The sequence below is a fragment of the Oncorhynchus clarkii genome, chromosome 12 (genome assembly GCF_045791955.1).
Source record: "Oncorhynchus clarkii lewisi isolate Uvic-CL-2024 chromosome 12, UVic_Ocla_1.0, whole genome shotgun sequence".
Classification (NCBI taxonomy): Eukaryota; Metazoa; Chordata; class Actinopteri; order Salmoniformes; family Salmonidae; genus Oncorhynchus; species Oncorhynchus clarkii.
The window spans coordinates 28,701,096-28,714,688 of NC_092158.1; the positions used below are offsets into that span (position 1 = coordinate 28,701,096).

A 13,593-nucleotide genomic window follows, 5' to 3' on the forward strand; every position below is an offset into this window, starting at 1 on the left:
ATTGGCCCAGCATCGTCCGTGTTAGGGGAGGGTTTGGCCGAGGTAGGCTATCATTGTAAAATAAGAATTTGTTCTTAACTGACTTGCCTAGTTAAATAAAGGTTCAATAAAATATGTATACTGCTTGAATGGGGGAATATTTCACCAACCACAAGAGCATTAGACTGTTCTGAATGTTAAAGCAGTAGTTCACTAATCAGAAGTTTAAGCTGTTTATCAGTTTGCATTTGGTTTAGCATTGTCAATATTGAATGAACACTGTAAATGGGGACCCTGAAAATGTATTATTTCAGTTTATTGGAAAAACAATTGATATGATATGGACCTGTAAGGAACCTGTAACATCATGTATTTGAGAGTTGTAGGATAAATACAAATGGAATATACAGGAAACCTTTACTTTTCACGGCAACATATTATGTACTGTAGCCTACATAAAAAATTGCCAACAACTCTGAAATAGAATGCGCAATAACACACTAAAAGGACAAGTTGAGATAACTTTCTGAAAACATTGTATGGCATACAGTACTACACACTGTCTTCAGAGATGAAGTCTCACTGGAGACACTTATTAGATGAGATAAGTAAGACACACTATTTTCAACATCATAGTATTTGGGAATAATAACTTTGAATTCTAGAGAGAGCTCAATCTGTGTTTAGCAGTAGTCTTAAAGCAATGAAGCCAAAACCCAAGATAGAGGGGCGGACTATAATGCTATAGTAGAAGGACATAGCATAGTGCCTGCCTGGTGATCCAAATACAGTCCTACTCTGAAGGACTCATTCTAGTTTGTGCTTGTATTACAGTATTAGTGAGGCAGGTGTTTTCAAACTACAGAAAATGGACAGACGCATACGTGTGTGTGTGTGTGTTTGTCTGTTTATAGTAGCTCCAACATGTGGCATTGTTCCAGTATGGTCTGTGCGCTGTGCTCGTGTGTGTACCTCTCTCATAGAGTGTATTACAATGTTTAGCACCGTCCTGCCTCCTTTTCCTCCTTGCTCACACAAACACACTAAATCCAGAAACACTCTTCGGTCAGGCAGTACTGCATACACCAGCTCAGCCACATTGCTGATCAACCAGGGGTGATGGGGGGCCAGGGTCATGGTGTACACATCCCTAGGCAACAGGGGCAGGGTTTGTGTGTGTGTGACTGTGCTTGTCTGCATACATGTGTGTTGTTGCAATTAAATAATTCCTACTGACCAAGTGCCAGCCAGCTTACTATTTTCTGTTCTGGTAGAACAGCTACAAAAGTATTTAGCTCTTTGAGGATTTATATTTACAAAGCCGTGTTGCTTATCATGGGGCTCAGCATCAATTTCACTAGAGGGCCTCGGAGCTGAGGCTTGAGCACCCGCGAGATCCTCACAGCGTTTACATATGACTGATGGTAGCTCCACCCAATCAGAGTTCCTTGTATAGTATTTTAGACCAATAGATTTACTTGACATTGTGTAGGGGGCGGTAGTTATGCATTCCCGGTTAAGGAACCGCTACATTCAACAGTGGCGGCAGCTTCCAAACTGTCAGGTATCAAAGAAGGGTGTACTCTTTCATGCCAAAGACATTATCTGACTTCATTCGGTATTTGAATTTTATTTTGAGAAAAACAATGCTATCCAAGGTGTAGCAATTTGGAATCTGTGTTCAAGCACTTCACTACGGGTATGTAACTAACCAAGCATATATTACCTCGCTAGCAAGCTGGCTAACGTTAGCTAGCTAGCTAGCTAACTTAGCTGTTATTTACCAACACAGACCGAGCAAGCACACTTGCCCGCTAGTTTAGTTACTTGCAAGATAGCAGTGTAATTAAGTTATCATGCAGTATTATAGTTAGCAGAAAACAGCAGTTCATTTGCAAGCCTGCTCGCTAGCTGGTTTAGTTATCGTTCGTTAGCTAGCAAACCAGATGTTGTTGGCTAGTTAAGTTCTCTCCAGCTAAACTAACGTTATTTATTTTATTTAACCATTATTTAACTTGGCATATATTAGCTATATTACGTTCCAGCAAAGATTCGTAATCACATTTTCATTGGCTAGTTACTCAATACTAGGCCTACATTTAGTTTGTCAACATTGATGCCCAGTAGTGGGCATGTGTGAGATGCTGTGAATCGATTGATTGTCTGTCTCGGTCTTGTAGGTCTGTAGACGTTGCGACCAAAGCAGGGAGATGGAGGTGGGCTCAGTGGTACAGGAGGACATTATTTTCCGAGGAGTAGGGTTTGCTGTGAAGATAGAGCTAGAAGAAGGATTGCTAATAGTCGTGATATCTGATGCAATGACAGCTGACCAGTGGAGGGGAGAGTTCGATCCAGCATGTAAGTGAAGTATTGTTAAATTACAATTAATTTATGTGGACATTGTAGACATGACTATTTATGGTCTTATCATGTTTTCATTGTGTTCCAGACATCGAAGACCTCACTCGCAAAACAGGCAACTTCAAGCAATTTCCCATCTTCTGCAGCATGTTGGAATCTGCTGTTAGTAATGTGAGTCTGTGAAGCATTAAAGGAAGCTAAAACATGTATGATTTAAAAGTGTTGTGATTTATAATGCATTATTTTTCTTCAGACTAGTGAGTCTGTTACCCTTGACCTCTTGACCTATGCTGACCTGGAGCTCCTGCGGAACCGTAAAGCTGGGGTTGTTGGTCGTCCGCGTGCCCAACAGCAATCTCCTAACCTCAGTGCCAAAAGATACCTCATCCTTATCTACACTGTTGAGTTTGACAGGTTTGTTTATCTTTTGGCGATCACTATCTTAAACTTCACTTTCAAACTCTACTTGAATCTTACAACTGCAAACTTGCCAAGTTAACTTTTCCTTATCAATGATTTATATAGTGCCTTCAGAATGTATTCATACCTCTTGACTTATTCCACATTTTGTTGTTACAGCCTGAATTTAAAATGGATTATATTATTTTTTTATCTCACATGTCTAGGGCTGTTGCGGTGACCATATTCCAAATCCAATTGTATTTGTCAAATGTGCCGAATACAACAGTGAAATGCTTAATTACAAGACCTTAACCAACAATGCAGTTTTAAGAAAAATAAGTGTTTTATATATATATATATACACACACATACACATACATACATACACATGTTATTTATTTATGGTTGAAAAACAACAGTCGTGAGGCTATGTACAGAGGGTACTGGTACAGAGTCAGTGTGGGGGCACAGGTTAGTCGGGGTAATATGTACATGTAGCTAGAGGTAATGTGACTATGCATACATAATAAACAGAGTAGCAGCAGTGTAAAAGAGGGGGGGGGGGGGGGGGGGCAATGCAAATAGTCCACGTAGACATTTGATTAGCTGTTCAGGTGTCTTATGGCTTGGGGGTAGAAGCTGTTAAGAAGCCTTTTGGACCTAGACTTGGCGCTCCGGGTACCGCTTTCCGTGCGGTAACAGAGAGAACAGTCTACGACCATTGTTAGGGTCTCCCTCTGACACTGCCTGGTATAGAGGTCCTGGATGGCATGAAGCTTGTCCCCAGTGAGGTACTGGGCCATACGCACTACCCTATGTAGTGCCTTGCGGTCGGAGGCCGAACTTTTGCCATACCTGGCAGTGATGCAACCAGTCAGGATGGTGCAGCTGTAAAACTTTGAGGATCTGAGGACCCATGCCAAATATTTTCAGTCTCCTGAGGAGGAATAGGCTTTGTTGTGCCCTCTTCACGATTGTCTTGGTGTGTTTGAACCATGATAGTTTGTTGGTGGTGGATACCAAGGAACTTGAAGCTCTCAACCTGCTCAACTACAGCCCGTTGATGAGAATGGGGGTGTGCTCGGTCCTCATTTTCCTGTAGTCCACAATCATCTCCTTTGTCTTGATCACCTTGAGGGAGAGGTTGTTATCCTGGAACCACACGGCCAGGTCTCTGACCTCCTCCCTATAGGCTGTCTCATCATTGTCTATGATCGGTCCTACCACTGTGTGTCGTTGGCAAACTTAATGATGTGTTGGAGTCATTCCTGGCCATGCAGTCATGGGTGAACAGGGAGTACAGGAGGGAACTGAGCACGCATCCCTGAAGGGCCCCTGTGTTGAGGATCAGCGTGGCACCCGGAGACAGCCCGTCAGGAAGTCTAGGATCCAGTTGCAGAGGGAGGTGTTTAGTCCCAGGTTCCTTAGCTTAGTGATGAGCTTTGAGGGCACTGTGGTGTTGAATGCTGAGCTGTGATCAATGAATAGCATTCTCACGTAGGTGTTTATTTTGTCCAGGTGTGAAAGGGCAGTGTCATCTGTGGATCTGTTGGGGTGGTATGCAGATTGGAATGGGTCTAGGGGTAATGATTTTGATGTGAGCCATGACCAGCCTTTCAAAGCACTTCATGGCTACAGATGTGAGTGCTACGGGTTGGTAGTCATTTAGGCAGGTTAGCTTAGTGTTCTTGGGCACAGGGACTATGGTGGTCTGTTTGAAACATGTTGGTATTACAGACTCAGACAGGGAGAGTTTGAAAATGTTAGTGAAGACACTTGCCAGTTGGTCAGCGCATGCTCGTCCTGGTAATTCGTCTGGCCCTGTGTCCTTGTGAATGTTGACCTGTTTAAAGGTCTTTCTCACATTGGCTGTGGAGAGCGTGATCACAGTCTTCCGGGACAGCTGATGCTCTCATGCTTGCTTCAGTGTTGCTTGCTTCGAAGCGAGCATACAAGTCATTTAGCTCATCTGGTAGGCTTGTGTCACTGGGCAGCTTGCGGCTGTGCTTCCCTTTTGTAGTCTGTAATAGTTTCCAAGCCCTGCCACATCTGACGTGCGTCAGAGCCGGTGTAGTACGATTCAGTCTTAGTCCTGTATTGGTGCTTTGCCTGTTTGATGGTTCGTCGGAGGGCATAGCGGGATTTCTTTAAGTGTCCGGGTTAGAGTCCCGCTCCTTGAAAGTGTCAGCTCTACCCTTTAGCTCAGTGCGGATTGTCTTGGGAAGAGAGACTGCAGATTCTTTCAAACAACACTTCATCATAAGATTTGCAAAGATGAAGCAATCAACATCACCAAGAATGGTTGAGTTGAAAGCTTAACAAACATAGCCGGGTCTCTGCTTTTATAGGAAAATACATACAACCCCTTTCTGTATATGCGGCTGTCAGCAGATAGTGTGTAAAAAGTCATTAGTTAGCACATTCGCAACAGTAAATGCTATAATGTGCTCCTTTCTGTAAGTTTCCATACATGTGACTTTCTGTAGATAGTAAACCCAGGGGATGTCACCCAAGCGGGCCTTAGCTATATGCCCAGTCTTATTACTAAGTTTAACAAAGACAAGTTTGTATTAGGTTGGAAAAACACTAGCATATAATGAGACAATTCTTTAAACAGTAGAATACGGGATAGCATGACTAATTATGTAATTTTCCACGATAGGATGTTGCCTGCAATCTATGGCTTCTGGTTGGGGTATGTACGTACGGTTACTGTGGGGACGACGTCATCGATGCACTTATTGATGAAGCCAGTGACTGATGTGGTGTACTCCTCAATGCAATCGGAAGAATCCCAGAACATATTCCAGTCTATGCTAGTAAAACAGTCCTGTAGCTTAGCATCTGCATCATCTGACCATTTCTGTATTGAGCGAGTCACTGGTGCTTCTTGCTTTAGTTTTTGCTTGTAAGCAGGAATCGGGAGGATATAATTATGGTCAGATTTGCCAAATGAAGGGCAAGGGAGAGCTTTGTACGTGTCTGTGTGTGGAGTAAAAGTGGTGTCGTTTTTTTTTCCCCCTCTGGTTGTACATTTAACATGCTGGTAGAAAATGAGTTAAAACGGATTTGTTTCCCTGCATTAAATTCCCCGGCCACTAGGAGCACCGCCTGTGGATGAGCGTTTTCCTGTTTGCTTTTGGCCTTAATACATCTCATTGAGTGCGGTCTTAGTGCCAGTATCGGTTTGTGGTGGTAAATAGACAGCTACAAAAAATAAATAGTTGGTAAATAATGTGGTCTACAGCTTAAAATAATTAAAATAAAATAAATGTTTTAATGCAACTAGGCGAGTCAAATCCAGACGATGCTGGGCCAATTGTGAAACAGCCTGGATTAGAACCAGTGCATCTGTAGTGACGCCTCAAGCACTGAGATGCAGTGCCTTAGACTGCTGCGCCACTCGGGAGCCCATTATGTGATTACCTCAGACGAGCAAAAGCTCGAGACTTCGTTGATATTAGATTTCGTGCACCAGCTGTTGTTTACAAATATACACAGACCTTGTTTTACTGGAGGCAGCTGTTCTATCTTGTCAATGGACCGAAAACCCAGCTAGCTGTATGTTATCCATGTAGTCGTTCAGTCACGACTGTGAAACATAGATATTACAGTTTTTAATGTCCCGTTGGTAGGATATTTGTGATCGTAGCTCGTCCATTTTGTTATCCAAAGATTGTACGTTGGCTAATAGGACTGATAGTAGAGGCAGGTTACCCACTCGCCGTCGGATTCGTACAAGGCATCAGCATTCTATTGTCCCTCTAATCACTCTGACATCAATGGAATTGTAATCGAAAATCTAATCAAACACTTCATGAGAGCTCATGTTGCGCAATATTTCTATAGGTTATGCAATTGTGCAATAATCCCATCAGGATCCCATCAGTTTTCTATAGGCTAGGCCTACTATATTTATTTCTCAACTTTCCTAATATTAAGCACATTGCTTATATTTACCACAGGAGTATAGCCTACCTGGCTGGCATGAAAATGAACATGTGAAAAGCCTCCTTTATTTGCTATTTTGCTATTTAAGTGCATAGATGACATGTATTTTTTTTCCTGCTGCCCCTGTTTCGAGACAGCTGCATGATAATGGTCCATTCGAAATAAAAACAAATGTCACATTATTTAGTATATGTAAAGGTAATATTAAATCAAGAATAGTCTGATGGGGGACAGTATTAGCCTATCATTTGTGAATTCTATATTATCATGATGAATGATGCCCAACATCAGAAACAATGCTTTTTTTGCAACTTTTTCGAATCATAGTCGCACACTTAATGTAGCTTAGCCCCCTATATGTTTTGATAAGGTTTGTATCACATCTAAAGTGACCAAATAACTTCATAAAATTAAGCACATTAATCTGCTTTACAAGTGGTGTAGAGCCTAACTGGCATAAGCAGCATGTGAGTTTCAAGTTTGGGGATTATCATTTTCACATAAAAATGCACCATTATAATAAAAACATTCGATGCATAATTGCATTTGCAGTCACTTTGGTAATGGTATTTTCCGCTAATGGAACATTCTCACTTCTAGCCTACTACCATGTGCGCATTGTTGAGCCTATAATGTGAAGACATAGCCTAATAGTTTATCAACATTTTAAGCTAAACGTTCTGATCTGTTGCGATAGCCATATTATGTAAATGTGTTTTATTTTTATGCTAGTGTTTGTATTAATTTGGGATCTATCGCATCCCACAATTGTCCTAGACTGTTTGGAATATTTATATCTTGCACAGAATAGAATATTCTGACTTTTGTACTCTGGGGGATAGTAGATTTGACATTAAATCAAATGGTCTTTGTTACATGCGCCGAATATGACAGGATGACCTTACCGTGAAATGCTTAGTTAAAAGTGCTTAAGCAACAATGCAGTTCAAGAAATAGAGTTAAGAAAATATTGACTAAATAATGTAAAGTTAAATATAAATAAAATAACAATAACAAGGCTATATACAGGTGGTACCGAGTCAATGTGCGGGGGTTAGTCGCGGTAATTTGTACATGTAGGTAGGGGTGCAGGGACTATGCATAGGCTAGTGATTTTGCTTTTGCTGTTCTTTAGGCCTACTCATCTTGTTGGCTGACGAAAAGTAAATATGGACAGTTCTTCCAATATCTTCAATATGCACCTTGGAATTGGATAAAGACGCTTGCAGTTGCGTCCCCGATGTGGGACGCAACTTGTATTCTGTGAGAAAGACCCGATCACGTGATGGAGAGCCATGTGAGTGATAGGTATTTTGGAGCGCGCAGCACTCAGGGAGAAGGGCACAACGGCCACTGGCCGCAAAAGTCATGGATTTGTTTAGGGTGCGTTACAGCCACACGAAGGGGATGCCGCCGTGAAATTCTAGGCATTATCAAGTGCTTGTCAAATTGTGAATGAATGGCTGATGTAGTGTTTACAGCCTGCGCAAAAAAACAAAGCAGAGCTCATGCCTTTTCAAACAACTTTTTTCAAATCATTATTAGTCACATCATGCAGCCTTACAATGTATTAAAAATCAAAACCTATAGCCCAACGTTTGTAGAACAACTAAAGTTACATTAATAACTAAATTAAGCATAATGAGTACCTATTTCTTTGTTAACTGCTCAACACAGAATTGGCGCATGTGTGCACTCCCTCAAATTGTTTGGAGAAAATGTCCTTTTTATTTTATTCAGCTTTGTTAAATTGTGTTCTTCATACTATAAAATATGTGAAGCAAATTTGAAGAAAATCATGTTTGCTAAATTAGCTAGTGTAGCCCACAGCTATTTGGAATAGCCAAATCAGGACCTAACTCAGAGTATAAGGACAACTCAGAGTATGTTCTTCTGAAATAGTCTACACTTTCTTCATATAATGATTCTTTAGACCTGTCTAAAATAAATAATAGATTTTTTGTGAAGGTGTAGGCTATATTATATGGATTAAATGTGGATATTCCAAAGGTCTGCATCAGTGGCTTGTGTGGAAGCCAAGAGATGATAAATGTGATTATGTTCATTAACAGTCAATTATAGTGAGACCGTTATTTGCTTGACAATCACCGGCTGATGAAATTTAGTGACCGCCACAGCCCTATACCCACCTACACACACTACTTCATAATGAGAAAGTGAAAACATGTTTTTAGAAAAATGTTAGCAAATTTATTGAAAATTAAATTACAGAAATATGTCATTTACGTAAGTATTCACACCCCTTAGTCGATACATGTTAGAATCACCATTGGCAGCAATTACAGCTGTGAGTTTTTCTGAGTAAGTCTCTAAGAGCTTTGCACACCTGGATTGTGCGATATTTGCAAGCTCTGTCAAGTTGGTTGATTTTGAAGAGGATTTTGAAGTCAAAACAATACTAGGCCAGTCGGGAACATTCAATGTCATCTTGGTAAGTAACTCCAGTGTTTTTTTGGCCTTGTGTTTCAGGTTATTGTCCTGCTGAAAGGTGAATTTGTCTCCCAGTATCTGTTGGAAAGCAGACTGAATCATGTTTTCCTCTAGGATTTTACCAGGGCCTAGCTTCCATTTATTTTTATCCAAAAAGACTCCCTAGTCCTTACTGATGACAAGCATACCCATAACATGATGCAGCCACCACCATGCTTAAAAATAGTTTGGGGGAGTGGTACTCAGTGATGTGTTGTTGGATTTGTTCCAAACATAACACTTTGTATTCAGGACATAAAGTTAATTTCTTTGCCACATTTTTTTGCAGTTTTACTTTAGTGCCTTGTTGCAAACAGGATGCATGTTTTGGAATATGTTTATTCTGTACAGGCTTCCTTCTTCTCACTCTGTCAATTAGGTTAGTATTGTGAAGTAACTACAATGTTTTTGATCCACCCTCAGTTTTCTCCTGTCACAGCCATTCAACTCTGTAACTGTTTTAAAGTCACCAGCGGCCTCATGGGGAAATTCCTGAGCGGTTTCCTTCCTCTCCGGCAAATGAGTTAGGAAGGATTTCTGTATCTTTGTAGTGACTGGGTGTACACCATCCACAAGAACTGTACATGACACACTGTTCACAGCCCTCTTGTTGGCGGAGAGAACATTTTGCAGGTTTAAAGCTTATTGCCTGCAAATCTACATATTTTGTCATGGAGTGCAGAGGACATTATGCTGTTTGAAACACATTTTCTTGCAATTCTATACATTTTGCCATGTCTAATGTGTATTAATTTGATATTTGACTGCAAAATCTATGGGCTTAAAAAACTTAGCTAATAAACAGCTGACGGGCTAGTGATCTGGACATTTCTGACAAGTTATAAATGGCTCTCTAAGGTATGCAATGACTGACATGACAAGAGGAAAACAATTTTGAAATTTCACCTTCTGCATTCCAATTTTCAGTGGTTTCCCCCTGGTTTGGAACCACTTCACTAGATGACTGACGGGGTGCGGGGTCTCCCCCACCATTGTAAAAAAATATACTGTCTACAGTTGATTTTGCCATGTTTGTTCTATTACAGACACCTTAATGCATGCTTTTAAATTATATTATGTGAGCTAAACAACTTTTAAAATAATTAAATACATGTACTTTAAATACTGTAGAATTCCATTCATTCCTATGGAGGACTGCTCCTTCTGGGGAGTGCCAATATGACCAACCTGTGACTTCAAAGCCTCTGATTGGACAATACATAGCATCAGCAATCCAGGGTTTACATAAATCATTATTTCCTATAGGATCCACTACCCCCTGCCTCTGCCCTACCATGGCAAGCCTGACCCTGCTGCCCTGCAGAAGGAGATCAGAGCCCTGAAGACTGAGCTAAACGCCCTTGCCAACCATGCAGGGCACAAACCAGCAGAGCCAGAGATACGCCGGCTACGGGCAGAGTAAGTTATAATCTATTATTGTTCTTTAGACTCTTGGCCAAACTCAGGCTAGAGGTTAAGGGCCCTCACTTCTCTCTGTCTGTTGTCAGACTCGCCTTGGTGAGAGACGAGAAGGAGGCCCTGACCAAGGCTCTGGAGCGTCTGCAGATAGTGGGGGCTGGCTCCACCCCTGGAGGAGGGGCTCGGGGGCTCAGAGAGGTGGTCAGGAGTTTAGAGGACCAGCTCCTCAGAGAGAGGGCCAAGAGTCAGCGCTCTGCCACCAAGAGGGGCCAGGAGCAGCGCCGCCTACTGGAGCAGGTTGGTCCTTGCTTGCATCCTATTTCAAGTAAGCATGTTGTCTGTAACTTTTATAACTTTAAATAATTCAGCATGACTGGCTTTGTGTTGATGGAAATAATGTAGCTAGTAACATAGATTCCTGCATACCATAACAAGGCCTTGTGTGCATGTCAAGACTTAGAAGTACTAATTTGTGTGCCATTATAAGTAGCATTGTTGGTGCTGATTCCTCTGTTAAGCTGGTAATTCAGACGTTTCCTGTCTCCTAGTTGGAGGAGCTAAGAGCATCGGAGCGAGCTCTCCGGATTCGCGTTAAGAGTTTGACCAATGAGCTGGCGTTGCTTAGGCGAGGGTTAGTCAATCTAAGCATGTATGTCTTTCCTTTTTCTTTTCTCTTTCACTCACTTTCCTACTTACTTACTCACACACTCCTTATGATACTCTCTGCCTGTGGCTAATGTTGTATACTATGTGTGTCTTTAGTAGGTTGACCCCTGCCCTCTCTGGGCGCAGTGCCTCACGGGGTGATGGGGAGATCAGGCGCTCACTGTCCCGGGAGCGCAGTTTGGGACGTGTTGTGGTCAGGGCTCGCTCAGGGTCCAGGGAGAGGACAGAAGAGAGGGGTCGAAGGTCAGAAGGTCGTAGGGCAGACTCCTCAGGGCCCCGCTTGCATGTTTCCAGACCCTCACCTTCTCCCACAGGTATTTTTTTTTTTTCTCTCTTTATTGGGCTTTGGAGATTAAAGGTAATTTAGCTTCATTGCATTGTTTTTGACCTTAGTATAAGTTTGGTAATGAAATGGATTCAATCAAAGTTGATGTAGCACCAAGTCTGAGTAAAGCTGTCAGAGCTTGACTCTCTGCTTGGTTTTTTACTAGGAGCTCCCAGTCAATCCTGTCGTTCCTATTTCCAGGTTCGCGAGCACCACGCTTCGACCCTACTGCATATATCCAGGACAGACAGCGCCGACTGAGAGAGGGGGAGCTCAAAAAGTCAGACATCTCCCTCTAATCATTTAACTGTCATAACTATCTGCAGACCAAGCTTGTGCCAATTATACCAGTGTTTCATGTATGTGAACACTGTTATAGTGATTTTCATCTGCTGAAATGCATTCAAGGATTTCAAATGGCAACCCATTTTAGCTTAATGCTAATACAAAAACCAATACTGAGTGATACTTTGACTAATCACAACTTAACTTGGCCTCCCGTGTTCTCTCTCTCCCTCAGCCAGAGGAAGGTCCGGAGGGACATGCTAGCATCGCCTGTTCTGGAGAGGGGCCGATCTCGGTCCAGGGAGGCATATCCCCAGCTAACCAGGGCAGGCAGTGGGAGCAGAGGGAGGAGTTTATCAATAGAGAGTAGGAGGAGCAGACAGTCCTCTGTGAATTCATTGGTGGAGTTGGATGAGTTGACAATCGGGTAAGTTATTCTATAACTTGCGTCTATATCATATGGTATTAAAGTTCAAACTGGGTTTGTTTGAGAAAATGGGAGATGTTCTGTTGCTTTACTGCGTGTCTCAGACAGTTTCTAATTGTGTTATGTGTTTCAGAGGAAGGAAGCAGACCTACAATGGTCCAACCATGGTGAGTGCAGCTTTTTTTTATTTTTTTTATTTTTATTTTTTTTACAGCTGGTGATAGACCTTGACTTGTTGAGTGACAGTGACTTCTTTTTGTAGCCCAAAGGAGGAAATTTGACCAGGAAGCCCCATTGCAGCACTCCCACACGCAGGATACGATCAGACAAAGGTAACCAATCCATGCCCTACTCTCCAATCTAAAGTGTAATCAGTCACTTAGCTAAAAAAAAAAAGATGTATTTTTAATATGAGCCCTAGTAACATTCTGTGTGAGACCCTTGCTGAAACAAATAATTTAACATTGGCTGTGTACTGCTTGTCTTTTACCCAGAGGGCTCCATAGATGGGGCTGACCTGTCTGAGATCGATGCCCGGTTGCAGGCACTACAAGACTATATGAGGGACCTGAACACGGGACACTAAAGCCATCAATTCTGCACACTCCCAATCCGGACAATAGGTTCTGACGTGTTTCCTGTGCTGCAAACTGAGACCAAGGATTACAATCTGAGTCGACACTGTGACTAAACAAGACGACTGCACTACACCTATGATATTTTTGCACACAAGCAAACATTATCAACCGATAGACTTATGCAAGTGCAAACACGGATGCACACACAGCTTATTCTGTCGTCCTCTGGCAGACAGTGCCTGATCTGTGGATAAAGATGCCACAGTTTGTTGAACTTGAACTGAGTGACTGATTTTATACTATGGTTTTATAACTCATGCATTGTGTATGTTGTGACAGTAATACCCCATTTCCCTTTTTATAAAACAAGTGATTGCATTCATCAAAGCTTATTGTAATTTTATGTATTTGAGTCTGTAAATAGTTACTTTTACTCAATGTATCTACTCTTAATCGTCACTGCAGCAGCTTTTCCTCTTAGTTGTGTGAGTGAACTACGTGCAGTGTCCTCTCTCTGCAGTACAGTTAGTGTTGCTTGGATGGGCTGAAGGTTCCTCAGGGCTTTACTCAAGGGGCAGCTGCCACTACAGCTGGCTGGGTCTCATTAATTAACAGTGAACCTTCCAGGCCTGGACCCTTCCACTCCTGGGTGAGCAGCTGGAAGAGCTGCTTCCATTTACTACTGTTGGAGGATGACAATATTGAATGAA

The 13,593-nt window shown here is 42.0% G+C and overlaps 1 protein-coding gene across 2 annotated transcripts; it reads left to right on the forward strand.

Moving 5' to 3' along the window:
• Positions 1–1,497: 1,497 nt before the first annotated feature.
• Positions 1,498–13,265, forward strand: LOC139421958 (centrosomal protein CCDC61-like). Of its 2 annotated transcripts, none has more exons than XM_071173098.1 (13): positions 1,498–1,678; positions 2,160–2,337; positions 2,429–2,511; positions 2,594–2,754; positions 10,450–10,602; positions 10,692–10,899; positions 11,151–11,233; positions 11,365–11,582; positions 11,795–11,873; positions 12,114–12,305; positions 12,439–12,472; positions 12,568–12,637; positions 12,800–13,265. In XM_071173098.1, the coding sequence occupies exons 2-13, from the start codon at positions 2,190–2,192 to the stop codon at positions 12,889–12,891; spliced, it is 1,521 nt and encodes a 506-aa protein (XP_071029199.1). In that variant the 5' UTR covers positions 1,498–1,678; positions 2,160–2,189; the 3' UTR covers positions 12,892–13,265. The 2 variants fall into 2 exon arrangements, with proteins under 2 accessions (XP_071029199.1, XP_071029198.1); XM_071173097.1 differs by having other exon boundaries at positions 1,509–1,678; positions 11,151–11,251.
• Positions 13,266–13,593: the final 328 nt, after the last annotated feature.

What these genes read in the sequence shown, in the direction of transcription:
- LOC139421958 (XM_071173097.1), top strand. Translation starts at nt 2,190, where the DNA reads ATGGAGGTGGGCTCAGTGGTACAGGAGGACATTATTTTCCGAGGAGTA. An exon ending in GGGAGAGTTCGATCCAGCAT is followed by an intron (nt 2,338 to 2,428) that starts GTAAGTGAAGTA and finishes ATTGTGTTCCAG; the next exon opens with ACATCGAAGACCTCACTCGC. An exon ending in TTGGATGAGTTGACAATCGG is followed by an intron (nt 12,306 to 12,438) that starts GTAAGTTATTCT and finishes TATGTGTTTCAG; the next exon opens with AGGAAGGAAGCAGACCTACA.